Here is a 16664-nt window from a genome sequence, read left to right as displayed (position 1 = left end):
CTATCAAGAACTGTACTCGTTGGAAAAAATGGTCTCCAAGGCTGGATCTAGACACGTCAAAGAAGCGATTCAGTTAAACGCATTGTAAACTTATACACATGGGGACGCGGGTGGCACTGTGGTCTAAACCACTGAGCCTCTTGGGCTTACTGATCAGGAGGTCGACGGTTTGAATCCCGTGACGGGGTGAGTTCCCGTTGCTCGGTCCCAGCTCCTGCAGCCTAGCAGTTCGAAAGCATGCCAGTGCAAGTAAATAGGTACCGCTCCGGCGGGAAGGTAAACGGCGTTTCCGTGTGCTGCTCTGGTTCTCCAGAAGCGGCTTAGTCATGCTGGCCACCTGACTGTCTGCGGAGCGGACAAATGCCGGCTCCCTCGGCCTGTAAAGCGAGATGAGCGCCGCAACCCCAAAGTCATTCACGACTGGACTTAACTGTCAGGGGTCCTTCACCTTTACCTAACCTTATACATATAGAGAAAGATGGGACTCCACAGCACCATCTGGTGTCACCGTGTTATTCATATACAGTGCATATAAAACACCTTTTCTTTACCAATCTATCTGAGTCCCAACACAGCAACTGATAGCATCCGGATTCTGCCTGTCTTGGAAGAGCTGGATTTCCCTCCCTCCCTTGACAAGCTGAAGCTTGTCATCAACTCTCAGGCATGTGGTAAAGACCAGGGCAGGATGGAATCCCAACAGAAGTGCTGAAAGCCTTAAGTCCTCCCTCATGATGCACCTCTACAGCCTTCTCTTGCAGTGTCGGGGGAAAGGATCTGCGCCACAAGACATGTGCAACCCCATCATTGTGACCCTATAAGAACAAAGGTGACCACCATGATTGTAACAACTGTGGAATACCCCTGCTGGGTACTTGGGGAAAGCTTTCGCCCATGCAGTTCTCAGCAGATTAGAGTTACACGCTGACAGGATCTATCAGGAGTCACAAGATCCTCCCAAGGAAATAACATGGAGTCCAGACTTTTTATGACGGTACAGGATTTAGGCTATAATCCTGTACCATCATAAAAAGTCTGGACTCCATGTTACTTCCTTGGGAGGAGACGTGTGTCACCTTGTTAGTTCCTTGTGGTGCTTATTCGTATTTTCCAATCTCAGGTACCAAAACACAAAGGAAGCATATCTAGTCATATCAGTAATGTCTACACAGGCCGGCAGCAGCTGTCTGGGATTTCACACAGGGCTCTCCACCAGCTCTAAGTGGAGATGCCCGGGGTCAGAATCATCTCCATGTCAAACGGAGGCTCTGCCATTGATCCACAGCCCTTCCCACACGTCGTGCAGCCCTTACTCTCGCGCACGCCGGTGTAACCAAGTGAGCAAAATCTGCACCATGTGGCAAACCTGGTCTCTGCTCAAGATTGCTCGAGAGAAGCTCCGTCTATTATTATTATTAATCAGTGCTTTTTTCTGGGGGGACGCATACCCCTAAACTTTTTGTGAATCTTTGTAGTTTTATCCATTTACTGTATTTATTTCCCCAACTTGAACTACAAAATGGTGATTTTCTTGAGTCAGAATGAAAGCACCTCTAAACATTGTTTTTGTTTGTTTTAGAAAAAAGCAGCGATTATTATTATTATTTGCTTTGCTGTGTTCTTTCTCACGAGGTTACACACGAGCTAATCAGCGTCGATCCGCTCAGACTTTCCTACATTGAAAACCACCCATACCAGAATTGCTGATGGAAATTTTAAAAACGCTTCTGCAGCGGCAAAGGATGCTGAAACTGCAAAATTCACAGCAGGGCAACGCATTCCATTAAAATACACCAAAAAAGGAGGCGGGCGCGCAAAATAAATCGCAAGCTTCCAACGTCCTCCTCCCCACTCCTCTTTCTCCGCCTACTTCCTTCAACCCCGCCCCTCTCGGAATCACCGCCATTCGCGCCGCCTTCTCCGCGCAAGCTGCAGCTCCGCCGGCGTTTCGTCTAGTTTTGACCCTTCCCGCGCCCCGTCGCTTTCCAACTGAAACGGAAATGGCGTCGAGCGGAGCCGCGGCATTCAAACTCCCGGAAACAAGCGCTCGGGCGGGGCCGGGTTCGAAGAGGAGCGGTAAAGCGGCTCCCCTCCGCGTCCCTCCCGGAGAGGTGGAAGGAAGGGAGGGGCGGCGGCGCCGTTGTTGCAGCAGCAGCCTTGACGCTGCCCTGTCCGCCCGTCACTCGCTCGCCGGGTGTCTCCACAGTTTCGCGACCACCCGAGGCTGAAAGAAAGCGGGTAAACGGGGCGGAGTGGGGGAAAGAGAGCTCGGCTCGGAATGGGCGAAGGAAGGGGTGGGTTAGGTCAGGGAGAGAAACGCGGGTCCCCAGAATATTGGGTTGGCTTAGCTGTCTTGCACCTGCTCTGCTTTTCCATAAGGCGCTCCAGGGGAGAGGGCGTTATGCTTTTGTTATTGCAGCAGGGACAAAACAGAAATACTGCACATGCATGCATGCATGCAGTGCCGGATTTACGTATAAACTAAACAAGCTATAGCTTAGGGTCCGCTCCCTTGGCCCCAAAATTTTTAAAAGGAAAAACATATGTGTTACTAAAAGAAACTTCTGTTATTGCTAAATGCCAATGTGTTTGCATTATCAAGTTTTGTTATGAATAAAAAATCATTTTAAGTTAGAGATTAATCATTATGTCACTATTAATATACTTATTCTCAGTTGTATTTCACTATTAATATACTATTAATATACTTCTATTAATATACTATTAATATACTTATATTTCAGTTCAATAATTACTTTGTTAAAATACATACTCTATTTTGTTATGTGCAGGTGGCTTAGATACCTATTAGGTCCATAAATTACCATGTAGCATATATTCAACCCAAAAAACAGTAACAATTTGTTGTTGACAAAGGACAGCTGGACATATAAAGGGCCCCATTACCTTCAGGAGCTTAAGGCCTCATCAAACCTAAATCCAGCTCTGTATACACCCACGGACAAAAGGCCTCCTCAGCACTGATATTCTCAGTGATGGTCTAGGAGGTGTGCGATCCGCCTTGTCCAGCTTTTGCCTGCCTACATAGCGAAACCTCCTCCCTATCCACCTCTTTTTTGACTTGTCCGCTAGGCGTTTTCTAGCCACCTCAAGTTTCCTACCAAATGCAATACTGTGCTGCGTGGGAGATCTGCTAAATCCGGGGGGGGTGGGTGTGATTTCTCTCCTGGAGATGAAATGACTGTAATCTTTCCTCTATGGGACAAACAATAGTCAGGGACCAGTTTTCATTGGAGAAGTGGCAACACCGTAGGGGTTTAACATGATGGCTCTGAAGAAATTTGCAGCCTCTTGCACCTGCACCACATTTCCGGTTGTTGTTTTTTTAAAAAAATAACAAAGCGAAGCGTTAAGAAAATATGCCTGCAAGTAGTGAAGGGAGGGGGGAAGGTGGAAATAGACTATATTGTGCTTGAGCTTCAGATGGGAGAGGGATCTGATGCTGGGAGTAGCAAGCTGCATAAAATATCTGATGCCTGATTTTAGTACCTATTGTACTTTGTAACGTAACGCACCCTGGAGCTTCTGGTAGGTAAGACATTCTAATGATAATAAATCATAATAATAAGGCAAATGCTTTGAGGTGTTACAGAAGGCAGCAAATTGTTATTTAATTGAATTACTACTGTGTTGTTATTGGCAGGGATGAAGGGGAAGTACTTGTGGGATTTTGTGCCCCAGGTATCAAAATACTATACAGCTTGCATACTATACAGCTTGATAGGGGGATTTTGCTGGTGGCAAAATGTATTGTGTCAGCCATTCTCTCAGAAGTCTACAAGTAGTTTCATATAATAATAATTTTACAGTATATAATAAAATGTATTAGTCCCTATGACCTTTCAGTACTTCCTGTTTCCTTTGGGCCACATTTTCCAAGCATCACATGATGTGGCAGACACAGCTGCATTTTTAATATATTCCGTTGTGATGTTTTGTTGCAGACTAGCTAAGTATTATAATTGTAACAGGGATCACAAATATTTCAGAATTATTTTTTTTTGCAGTTATGTTGTTGATTCTAACTATCAGCCCACAAATTCTACGCATTTTTAATTTTGCTGCTCTTAACTTTGGAAGGAGCACTGCCTATTTCAGTGGAAATATTATGTTCTTTGAATGGGGATTTTTGTTCTATTCAAAATGTTTGTGAGTCAAACTTACTACTATAATCCTGTTTTATGCATGTTTGGGACCAAGTGTGGTATTCAATTAAACATTTGTGCAAAAGGATTAGTTGTCACACAGTGGTACTTCCTCCCCCCCCCCCAACCTTTCCTCCCTTGTGCACCCTTCATTGCCTCCAAATCTGCTTTAGAGGATTAGGGGAACTCCAGAACAGATTTAGGGAGGGGAGAAGGAGAGAATGTTCCTTTGCCCAGTGCGAAATCTAGCATTGAAGGAAAGTTCTCCATAGTGCTACACTGACTACAGCTCTATGGCTCCAAATTTTTAAAATAATTTCTATAGAGGAAGTCCCAGTGAATTTGGTTAGACTTCTGAGTAAGCTTGCTTAAGATCAGGCTGAAAGACGAGTTATTCAGCTTATTTAATGAGACTTGAATTGAGGCTTTATTACAAGCCACTTGGGACACTGCAAGGAAACATACATAATGAAAGGACAGAAGAGGCTGTTTCTTCAATGGTACCTGGTTATTTATTTTTAGAAAATCTGAAGGACATCAAAGGACATCAAAGAGATGAATATCGGCAAGTGGGGATTGAAGTCTGGTGATTCCAAATCTGAATCTGAGTTGCAGGTATATAAGAAGGAGAATGCAGCCCTTAAAAAATCTTTGGAAGACCTCACTAAGGGCAAAAGAAAAATGACACCAGAAGAAAAGAACAGATTCCTGGAGGTGATATAAACATTTCTGCATGCAAAACGTCCTGTCTTGTGCTGTTAACTGTAAAGGAATCACTGAAGATTTAACAAATGAAGTGATTTTGTATTGCATATTACTTAAAATCTGAATGTTAATTTTGAACATTTAAAGTGTCTTCGCTCTCAAAGTCAGAACTTGGGAGATAATAGTTACTTTGCCACAAAACACCAATTTTACCATCATAGTTGCTAACAGTATCGGTATGATTGCTTGCCCTGTACAATTAAGAATATTTAATTTCAAAATTGGCTTGTTAACTGTGATAATATGCTTGCTTACATTTCATGTAGAGAATACTTGCCCTTGAAACAGAAAATGCAAAATGTAATAATATCCTTGGAGAAAAAAATCAAGAAATTCAGCTCCTGAAAGACAAGCTGAAGATCAAAAGTAAAAATGGTGATGTTACTTCTCTGCTTAGTCAACTAGAAGAGAAAACACAGGAAGTGGCAAAGAGAGAACAGCTACTTCATTCCCTCTCAGAAGAGGTGGATCGGTTGAAAAACCAGTTATCTGCAGTTACTACAGATTGTTCAGACCTTGAAAATAGAGCCAATAATGTGCAGATTTCCCAGGTAAGTTATTTTGGCTGTTGCTATATATTTATTACCCCACCATTTTCCATGACAGGACAAATGACAGCTTACAGATAAAAATGAGAAGTGCTTAAAGCATAGAAAACAATTTTAAAATAATTAAACATTGATAGAATTAAAGCTATATGTTGTTGTTGTTTAGTCGTGTCCAACTCTTCGTGACCCCATGGACCAGAGCATGCCAGGCACTCCTGTCTTCCACTGCCTCCCGCAGTTTGGTCAGACTCATGTTTGTAGCTTCGAGAACACCATCCAACCATCTCGTCCTCTGTCGTCCCCTTCTCCTTGTGCCCTCCATCTTTCCCAACATCAGGGTCTTTTCCAGGGAGTCTTCTCTTCTCATGAGGTGGCCAAAGTATTGGAGCCTCAGCTTCACGATCTGTCCTTCCAGTGAGCACTCGGGGCTCCTTCAGAATGGATCGGTTTGATCTTCTTGCAGTCCATGGGACTCTCAAGAGTCTCCTCCATAATTCAAAAGCATCAATTCTTCGGCGATCAGCCTTTTTTATGGTCCAGCTCTCACTTCCATACATCACTACTGAAAGCCATACCATTTACAATTAAAACAGCATTAGCTTAATGTTCTTGATGGTAAGGGCAGTTTGACAATGGAACCAACTGCCTACAGTGGTGGTGAGTTGTTGTTGTTGTTGTTGTTGTTGTTGTTGTTGTTGTTGCATCAGGCCTTCAAATAGAGGCTGGGCAGCTATCTATTAGGGATGCTCTAACTCTGGAATTCCTGCACTGAGCTGGGGGTTGGGTTAGGTGGCTTACGGGGCCATAGTCACTCTTGACCGTATGGACATCCCTATTCTAATTGATGCATAGCATCAGCTTAGATCAAATTCTTTTAACATAAGAAGCGTAAAAAGAGCCTGCTGGATCGGGCCAATGGCCCATCTAGTCCTGCATCCTGTTCTCACAGTGGCCTGTGGGAAACACACAAGCACTCTGCCTACCTACTATTCCCAGCAACTGGCATTCGGAGACATACTGCCTCCGACAGTGAAAGTAGAACACAGCCATTGTGGCAAACGGCCTTTGATAGGCTCATCCTCCACCAAATTGTCCAATCTCCTTGTAAAGCCATTGCTGTCTCCTGCTGGAGCAAGTTCCACAATTTAACAGCTTTGCTAGCCCGTTAATTATCCCATTGCTAACACCGACAGATTTTTAGCATTGCTAACATCAGCAGATAACCTTAGTAATCTCCAGCTTGGTAAATGGAATGTTGGTGAGTCTGATTCCTTGCAAAAGGCTTTTGATTCGAGGTAGAATACTGTGGAAAGCAATTATGGCAATACCATGGAGAGAAGGTAGGTGGCAATAGAACATCAGCTACATTGTGTGAAACAGCATATACAGTGGTACCTCGATTTACGAACTTAATCTGTTCCTGAAGTCCGTTCTTAAACCACACTTTCCCTAATGAGGCCTCCCACCACCGGTGTCCTTCCACTGTTCAGATTCCATTCGTAGACTGAGGTAAAGATCACAAACTGCAACACTACTTCCGGTTTTGCGGAGTTCGTAAACCGAATAGTTCGTAAACAGGACTGTTCGTAAACCGAGGTACCACTGTATAAGTTACAGGCTGGCTGTGTGTGTTCTCAACTGGTGATCAAACATTTACAGGAAAATAAGTTAGTCCTGATATTTTAGGGCCAGCGACAAGTTAGCGCCTTGTATAATTTTTAGTGTGCCATTTGGGAATCCTAGTATTTAAAACACCTTGGCCGCAGTCCAGTACAGAATTGAATGCACTTAAGCCCATTGATTTCAATAGCTTAAGCATACTTATGATTATATGGGATTGTGGCTAGGATGTGCAACTGTTGAAAATGTATCTTGAACGCAGGTTACGTTCAAGTCAGATTAGCCTTGTGCTAGAAGGGAATTAATTTCTGGTAATGGGCAATATACTTACTCCTGTAGGACTGAGTTTAATAAACCGAAAAGGCTTCCAAAGGGTGTGTGTGTGTATATCTATCTATCTATCTATATATATATATATATATATTCCCCTAGTTTTGCAAAAGCCCTCTGAATCCCCATTTGGGTTTGGAAAGCGCAGATTGGCAAATAACTCGGTGTGTAACTTAATAGTGTCTGCTGAAAATAGTTCCCAATACCTAAAATATGAAATCTTTTGAAATCCATTTTAGCAGGAGCCCCTGTTACGTAAAAGTCGCAACTAGTGCAAAATGCACCCCAGTATGTTGGTGTGGCCTGCCACACCAACTTTGAAGGAGTTGCACTTGTTGGTATGCTTCTGAGTCCAACATACATTCCTAAACTGTTTGGCGCTTAAATATACGACAGAATGCCTCTTCCCTCATGGTTGTCCCATCCCAGGTGAAGTAGAGGGATGGGTGTAGGGGTTTTTATGTCGTCATCTTCCCCCACCTCTGGAACAATCTATCCCAGAGGTGCATCTAGCACTGCATTTATACCCTTGTTCTAGTTGCTGAAGGTGCCCCATGCTGCAAAAGCATTTGTAGAACTAGTTTTCTATGAAGAATATATTAACCTAGCCTGTATTGCTGCCATGGTGCTTGCTTCAAGTGTATTTGCTGAATCATGTTGCATTTTAATTGGTTTTCATGTAATGTTGATGTGTAATACTTTATATTCTTTGGGGATGTAGTTGGTCAGAGCAATCAAAGCAATATCATTGGAGCTTAATCAAAGGAATCTGGGAGTTTGGGGGCATATCCCATAGTGAATTTAATGAAGTTTTTCTATTGCAGGTAGTTCCTTTTCAACCCACAATACAGCAGAAAATAATTCTTCAGAAAATATTTGATGTAGTGCACATAAGAAGTCAATTGGCTTTTTAAAATGATGCTTTTCCTATTACATAGAACAAGTTGGTCTTAGAAAAATGCATGCCGTGATGTGGTTGTATATATTCCTGTCTAAAAATAAGAGACATGTACACCCAGCTTAGCAAAATCAAACTGTTGAACTGGTTTGTGTTTTGCAGGAAACTGCTATAAACTGCACTGGAACACCAACAAATGAAGTTGAAATCCAACTGAAAGATGTAAGATTCTTTTAAAAACTGTGTGTGTGTGTGTGTGTGTGTATACTGTTAGTTTCTGTTTTGCCACTGTGCAGCTGCTTGGAGTCACAGGACTCTGTTTACATTCCAAAGACCTTCCAGGCTGTTGGAAGTCTCACGGGAGACAGGAGACAGATGTGACATTACTGGTTTCCTGTTTCCTGTTCAGTTGCTCTCTGCTCTCACAGGGAGAGGATGTATTTTTCTGCCTGCGTAGTAAGAAATAAAGCATAACGATGTAGCCGTAAATCTCATCACTTCTGCTGCTTTGATTCTCTGCTGAAACGGGAATGTGCCTGAGGCCTCATCAAAGGCTCAGGTCGTTAATTATCGTTGGAGGCGATTCTGGAGGAAAATGAGCTTTATCAGCTTGGCCGAACGGAGATCCCGACATATACTACTAAAGAGAAATACCTAATAGTTCAGGCCAATCCCTTGCATGTTTACTTGGAAGCAAGTTCCAGGGCCTCGAAACGGGGCTTGCTCCCAAATAGATGTGTATGGTAGAGCTCAGTGGCAGAACATCTGCTTTGCAGGCAGAATGTTGCAAATTCAATCCCTGGCATCTCCAGGTGGGGCTGGGAAATACCCACGTTTGAAGCTCTGCTAGTCATTGTAGACAATAATGAGCTAGATGGACCCATGTTATCCATGTGAATAAGGCAGCTTCCTATGTAAATTTAAGAGTGCAAGAAGTGGAACCACCATGCTAGATTAGACCAAGGTCTATTGTCTAGTCCAGATTTACATTCACAAGCATCTGGCTATGTTTGGGAGACTACTCAGAACTTGAAGGCAACAGCTCCAGCCCATTATTCACCCGCAACTTCACGTAAGAATTCCCAGGCAGGTGAAGCAAGCAGATATGAAATGGTACTTTACGGGCTGCTTTGCATTAAAAGGCAAGTAACCTTTAAGACGTTAGCAGTGTTCTAGCTGGCATTGTAAGTGACACTTCTAATTATACTTGTGCCGCAGAAATGTGAATTGGCAATGTTTAGAGTGCTGTGTTTGGGCCATGTTCAGATCTCTACTCGGTCTCCTCACTTGGGGTGGGGGCAGGATTCAGTGAGCTATACCTGCTTCCATGAGTCTCCTTTACTTGACCATAAATGAGAATTATACAGCCCAGCATTTCTTCAAAAAATGTTGCACAAACTAGTAACTGACTGGCTTGTGGGATTGTCTCGGCACTGCACCACAGATGACGCCCTATCGATAGGCTGTGCTTCTGAATCCAGGTTTATGTTCAGGTGTTTTAAGATTCCTTCAAATAAGGGCAAGTTTCCCCGATCAAGCTTTACGTGATGAATGTGCTGTGGAAAGGAGAATTGTTGGTTTATTTTTGTTCTTACTATGCATTTTGAGTTTTTAATATTGTAACTTCCCTGAGATCTACAGATGAATCCTTGAATTTAGTCACCAGGGTGTTTACATGCAGACCAAATTTTCTGGTCTCTTTGGCATCTGCCATTGTTCACTTGCTCAGATGGAGCTACTGCCCTACCTGTGTCAGGGCTTCATTCCTTGCTACACACCTGCATCTAAGTATGATTAATACTGTGCATCTTTTAGAATTATTATTTTTTAAAGCAAAAGGGACAGTGACAGGCGAACAAGCTTTGCATTAACCTCCATGGGTGTGAAATAACACAAAATAATGTTTCAAGACTGACATTTACCTTTTGACTGTGTATAAGCCTCTGCTACTACACTCTCAGTAAACTAGCAATTAGAGAGGTTAATTGTATAGAAATGCATATCTCAAAGCTTGAACTGTTCTATAGAGTTGTAGGCGAGCCTCAGGACTGAATGCCTATGATTTTGGGCAGTGTCCAATGAAGTAGTTCTGTTATCACAAGGATTTATGGCTGCACAACAGAACTTTCCCTCCCTACACACCCTAACTAAATTTGCTCTGGAGGATTGGGGGAACACCCAGAGCAGTCTAGGAAGTGCGCAGAAGAGAGGTAGGGAAAGTCACATTGTTTAGGTGGAAGTCCTTGTGCTAACAGACTACTTTGTTGGATGCTGCCCTTTATGTTGGTGTAGCTAACTTTTCCATATGTCAAATGCACACGCACGCACACACACACACACACACACACACACGAAAATAGTACTGTGAGCCTTGGAAGAAAGTATATAATGCCCCCTAACTGCAGCCACTGGGATGCATACAAACTACTCCAGAAATTAAAAACCATTTTGAAGACTGTTCAGTATGACTTGGGAGGTGGTGGTTCAAGAAAAAGTCAAATTTCACTGCGCTAGCACAAGCCTGTTTTGCGGGCCCAAGTAGTTCTTTGGATCCTGGCCAAAGTTAACGTAGAAAGGAGATTTACCAGGTAGCACAGGTACAGACTGTTTGGGCTGCACGGAGCCATAAATTTTTATAGGTCTTGGAATAGGAAACGCAACCTCCTACCACGCTTTTGTAACTGCTTTGCCTATACATAGCCAACTTCACAGCTTGTTTGGGGTGCCTATTTTTCTTTAACATTCAAAATATGCAATTATATTATAAAATAATAATTTGCTGATCTTATTAAAACAGTATAATTAACTCTTGGAATCGTATGTTGAAGCAAATATCTTGAGGCTTCATAATATGAATAAGTGTGGTTTCAGTAGCATTGTCATCGTTAGAAGTGAATCTTAAGAATAATACTTGCTTAAAAGTGCTTTGGAAAATCTCTCAGGTAGCTTCTGTTTCCCGGAGTGTTTCACAATCTGTATTGTTTGCAAGAGATAACCAATGACATCAGCAGATGGTATGCCTATACTCGCCCTATCTTTACAAGGTTTTCCTGATCTTAAATAAAAGCTGATCTGGTTGTTTGATTAAAAAGTAAGTTCATTTATGTGTATTTAGTTTCTGACATTGCGAATCACTTTAAGGAAAACATGTGATGGCAGCACCTCTTAATACCCAAAGGGTGTTTCTCAGGCATGTCTCAGGTGGTACTAGGCATGTTTTATCAGGTTGATAAAACAGCTAAACACCTCTTGCATAAATAACAGCAAAAACAGGCATGTTTGAGTGATTGACAGAAATTCCAAGTTACACTTTGCAGTCAAAGTAAAGTTGAATTTTATTTATTAAAACTTGTGTTCACATGATCTTTAACAGTTAAATATTTCAAAACTGGTAGAAAGCATAAAGTTGAAAAACACAGTCTTCTTTAGGCTGAGGCTCCTGTGCCAAGTAGGATGCTTTTCGTGTACTGATAATACATATGACTTAGAGAAAGGTAAGTTATCAATACTTTCCTTGAAGCAACTCTTAACCAACTTACTTTTTATCTTCCCTCTCAAGGCTTTGGAGAAAAACCAGCAGTGGCTAATATATGACCAACAGCGAGAGGCCTATGTTCAGAGCCTTGTGGCAAGACTCTTTGAACTGGAACAGCAGCTGGAAACTGTTAACCAGCACCAACCAAATGAAACCAGGGCAGAAGGTATTAGCTGGATTTTCTTCAGGCTCAACAGATTGCACGACAAATTAGTTTATGTGGAGAAAGATATCCCAGATCAGTTTTCTGGTTTTAGCTATGAACACTTACAAGCATAAAACTAAATTAAATTATCACTCTTTTTGGATACTTATACACGTGCTGTAAAAATAAAATAAAAAATGGTGTACAAATATATACTGATCGTTGCTTAGCTGCGAATCATGGGTGTTGGGATAAATAAATATTGAGTTGTCTTGGCATTGCTCAAGTCACCAGCATGTGACATTCGTTTTTGTAGCAGACATATGAAGTTGTTTTGTAGGTGTGGATTTTTAAGCATGGATCATTAGAAAAAATTACGACTCTTATGGAGTGTGTGCATCTCTTAAGAACTAGCTACCTCCGTAGAGCAGAAAACTTGTGGAGAAACTTCTTGATAACAGATCATTGTTGCCTTACAGTTTGCTTGCCTGTGCTGATTTCATATCCATCAAATACATAGTGTCTGGTTTCTTCCTGGAAACCAATCGGTTTTCTCTTGTTACTATAAAACACGCTCATTAAGCATCTGGTGGTTTTTAGCCGATTTAGCTGTTGATGATCTATAACCTGGCTGTAGCGCTGTGAGGAAGTCTGTCCCATGATTAGCTCTGTGGTGGTTCTGTGAGTCCTCAGTCATCAAAGGGATGGACTTCATGGAATCATCAGGAAGTGATGGGGCTAACCTTGTCCTCTGATAAAAGGCGTGTGCCTTGGTCCTATTCAAAACTTTTGCCAAGTTGCTTGAGGACTAAAGTTGGGGGCCCTTCATGGTGCCATTGCTGCCTAGCCCCGGCAGCTTGGCTGTGTAGAGTCTGCTGAACGTAGAAGGAGCCCTTCTTTCCCCTCTCCAGGAATTGCAAGATTGCCACATAGTGGCGTGGATTGGATCTGCCCCCTATCCTGGTGTAGAATATGTTCTTCTTTAACAACGTATTAGTGTCTTAAATTTCCTTCTGAGTAAGTTTGAATAAGGAAATACAGCTTACTGCGAGGGGCAAGGCAGAGTCTAGAATAAGGCTGTTCAGTTTTGTTTACAAATACATTCTGCGGGTGTGAGTTTGCTAAGGATCTTCGTTGAAGCATCCCCCCCCCCCTTCTCTTCCATGTTCTGTTGTGGGTTCCTGCCAGAAGATAAGCAACGATATTACGAGCAGTTGTTGCTAGCCGCCAGAAATGATCTAGAGACAGAAAGGCGTTCCGTAGCCCAGCTGCATTCTGACCTCATTGAATTCAAAAGGAAGTATGACGAAGCCAAGCAGGAGGTGATGAATTTAAATAGTCTACTAAAGTCGCACAAGCAGGCTGACATTCAGACTCTTCAGGACGAAAACAACCTCAAAGGGCAGATGCTGCAGAGGCTTACTCAAGAAAATGAAGTGACCAGAGACCAGCTTGAGGAAGAAAGGAAACGAACGCAAGCACTCTCATCTCAGGTTGGTATATAGGGGATTTGCTGACTTCACTTTCACAATGTACACATCTATGGAGTTGGGGTGGAAGATGACCTCCAACATGATCCCTACCCCTTTCCCCCTCCATAATTCAAGGGGATGTGAATTATATCAGATGCACATATAAATGTGGTAAGTGCCAATGCTGATTAGCCACACTGCATTGCTTTCAAAGGGATGTGCATTTCAAGGGCCCTTACCACTGAAATCAACCAAGTGTGGACAGGCAGCATCTTTGCTTAGATACCTGTCCTATATTGGCAAGCAATACGTGCTTCCATGCATGGGTCTCCTTGGGTGTGAGTTGAGCAAAGAAGCATGGGGGAGAGGAGGCAGCAGGAAAAGGAGGAAATCACTGTTCTATACCCTGTCCCTTTTTCTTAGGTGAGATGCATAACCAAGTAGAAGCAAAATATTGTTAATTTAATTTATTACCCGCCCTTCACTCTGAAGTCCAAGGATGGGTTACAACACTTTAAAGTGCAACAATAAAAGCAATATATAACACAATTCCAATAATAGGTTTGTTCCTAAAAATACTTGTTCAGCATGCTTGAAAACTTTAAAAAGCAAGGAACCTGGAGCAGCCGCTCTACCATCTTACCAGTAAGGATGCATAAAACCAATAAACCCATAGATTGACATAGGTTGATTATTTGAAACCACCTTATAGAATTGTCTTGTTAATATAGTCTTTTACACATGATATAGGTTGAGATGCTTCAGAGATCTTTGCTAAAACAGCAAGAAGAACACACAAGGATAACAGCTTTGGAACAGCAGGTACCAGGTTACACACTATTATTTTAATGACACTTTTCAGTCAGAACTAAAACCCATAGGCAAAATATTCATGTTAATATTTTAGGCAGTTTTATTACAATACAAGCAAGTAAGCTGTTCTTCCTAATATTGAGATATATTGTGCATTTTTCATGATAGTGATTTGTCTTGGTACTTACTGCTGATAGGAAAGTTTTGAACTAAGTGAGAATTTAAAATCCATTCATCATTTAATTGACATCCCTCTGTAGAATCTCTACTCTTTTAATTCTATGGTTATGGTAGTGAGGTTTTTTGAAATATTAAAGGACTTAACAACTGTGTGTGTACATGCAGTAAGGTAAAGGGGACTCCTGACCATTAGGTCCAGTCGTGACCAACTCTGGGATTGTGGCGCTCATCTTGCTTTATTGGCCGAGGGAGCCGGCGTACAGCTTCCAGGTCATGTGGCCAGCATGACTAAGCCGCTTCTGGCGAACCAGAGCAGCGCACGGAAATGCCATTTACCTTCCCGCCGGAGCAAGTACCTATTTATCTACTTGCACTTTGACGTGCTTTTGAACTGCTAGGTTGGCAAGAGCTGGGACCGAGCAATGGGAGCTCACCCCGTCACGGGGATTCGAACCGCCGACCTTCTGATTAGCAAGTCCTAGGCTCTGTGGTTTAACCCACAGTGCCACCCATGTCCCTGTACATGCAGTAGCAGAACATTAAAAATACATTGCACAAACCTTTCAAAATAGGCTTTATTTATTTGCTTTAGATCCAACCTTTGGTTTTCCTAAGGAGCTCATGTAATTATAGCATGAAATCCGGCATGTGTAATAGACTCTCTGGTTTTTCTCCCAATGTTTCTTGCCAGATCCAGGCATGCACATCCGATTTTGAGAATGAGAAGCTCGACCGTCAGAACTTGCAGCATCAGTTGAGCAAAGTCCTTAAGGAGCTGCGCAAGGCAAGGGACCAAATAACTCGCCTTGAGCCCTCAGTGAGTAGGACTGTGTTTCTAGAGTCATTGGGTGGAATCAGTGTGGTGCTAAGAGGATTGGCTGGACCTATAAAGGAATATTACTAATTTGTAATGGGAAATGCACCAATTCATATTTTTTTTCCAGAAGCTTCCAGAGTGTGGAGGATGTACAGAAGTCTTGCACAACTTCCAGGCTGCCTTTGAAGACAAGCTGACGATACAGAACAAATGTCCTTCACCCAAACGTTCAAATCTTCTTGATGAAAGTTTCCTGGAGTGTCCCAAATGCAAAGCACAATATCCTACAAGCCAGCATAGGGAGCTGTTAGCCCATATTGACTTCTGTGCAGATTAAATACAAGGACAAACTTGTAGGTATGTCCTGTCGCTCCCATGTATTTTTGACAGAAAATAATGGCTTGTTTAAAAAAAAAGCAGCAAGATTCTAAAGGACCACAGTTCCTATTCCCATGATAGGCACTTCTATTCTCATTATTATTGTTTTACAAAGGGTTAGTCCTTAACAGTATCTACGAAAACAGGAAACAGTTTTGTTTTAGAGTGGTAATGTAAATTCTAAACTACTGATTGTGCCGTATTTGCACAGCCGGAGCCAGTAGAAATGGTTTGATTTTATTTTCCATGACCAAATACCCCCATGCAAATAGTCAACAAAATTACTGCCAAACACTCCTGTTTCGATCTTAAAGATATATGTAGTTTGTTTTACTGGATTAATATTTTCTGCTTTATATACTGTCTGTTTCCAGAAATGCATTTTCAGAATCTTGGGGCAGAAAGGAAAATGTTTCTAATATATGAGTCTCTGGGAGGATGTAGCCCACCTGAGGGAATGTGTGGCAACAATTGCGTGTAGCAGAAAATTTATATAGTACCTCTTCTACCTTCCATCAAACATTTTGTGTGTGTGTGCAGAAAGAAAAGAGTGAACCCAAAATTCAGAGCATCAGGGTGCCTCTTAAGACTGTTGCAGCCATTTTGTTTGCTTGAAATACACTCCTGTTTGCACTCTGCTATCCCACAGCTAAAAGCTGGGGATATAATTTATCAGGGAACCTGTATGAGGAAATGGTTTTTAAATGAATAAAACAGAATTGGCTATGCCACCAACGCTCTCTGTGTCTTTTTTTAATAGCTGGTGAATGTTAAGGCAAATCAAACAGCTAGGCAAATTGTATCTATGTATGCAGTGGTGTGTTTTTCAAAGTTCATGAAATCATCCTCTCCTAACCCTTAAAATACATGAGATCACCTTCATTTGCCTTCAGTTCCTCATCCCTGTTTTGCCACTTCCTTAACTCTTCTCATTATGCCACCTCCCCAGCCTAAGTGAACTTGACTGTAAACAGTCACTGATCGTTCTCAGAAATCC

The 16664-nt window shown here is 42.2% G+C and overlaps 1 protein-coding gene across 4 annotated transcripts; it reads left to right on the top strand.

Annotated features, from left to right (window-relative positions):
• The first annotated feature begins 2022 nt into the window (after positions 1-2022).
• CEP55 (centrosomal protein 55) lies at positions 2023-16398 on the top strand. 4 transcript variants are annotated; one of them, XM_053388726.1, is made up of 10 exons: positions 2023-2238; positions 4689-4880; positions 5198-5482; positions 8490-8549; positions 11887-12028; positions 13196-13500; positions 14230-14301; positions 15164-15289; positions 15417-15646; positions 16042-16398. In XM_053388726.1, the coding sequence occupies exons 2-9, from the start codon at positions 4722-4724 to the stop codon at positions 15624-15626; spliced, it is 1359 nt and encodes a 452-aa protein (XP_053244701.1). In that variant the 5' UTR covers positions 2023-2238; positions 4689-4721; the 3' UTR covers positions 15627-15646; positions 16042-16398. The 4 variants fall into 4 exon arrangements, with proteins under 4 accessions (XP_053244701.1, XP_053244702.1, XP_053244704.1 ...); XM_053388727.1 differs by having other exon boundaries at positions 13199-13500; positions 15417-16398; XM_053388729.1 differs by having other exon boundaries at positions 15420-16398.
• The last annotated feature ends 266 nt before the right edge of the window (positions 16399-16664 follow it).

Source organism: Podarcis raffonei, chromosome 5 (assembly GCF_027172205.1).
Source record: "Podarcis raffonei isolate rPodRaf1 chromosome 5, rPodRaf1.pri, whole genome shotgun sequence".
NCBI classification, from domain to species: Eukaryota; Metazoa; Chordata; class Lepidosauria; order Squamata; family Lacertidae; genus Podarcis; species Podarcis raffonei.
The sequence above is the reverse complement of the archived record's forward strand: the minus strand, read 5'-3'. Positions and strand labels throughout refer to the sequence as shown.

What these genes read in the sequence shown, in the direction of transcription:
- CEP55 (XM_053388726.1), top strand. Translation starts at nt 4,722, where the DNA reads ATGAATATCGGCAAGTGGGGATTGAAGTCTGGTGATTCCAAATCTGAA. An exon ending in ATAATGTGCAGATTTCCCAG is followed by an intron (nt 5,483 to 8,489) that starts GTAAGTTATTTT and finishes TGTGTTTTGCAG; the next exon opens with GAAACTGCTATAAACTGCAC. An exon ending in TAACTCGCCTTGAGCCCTCA is followed by an intron (nt 15,290 to 15,416) that starts GTGAGTAGGACT and finishes TTTTTTTTCCAG; the next exon opens with AAGCTTCCAGAGTGTGGAGG.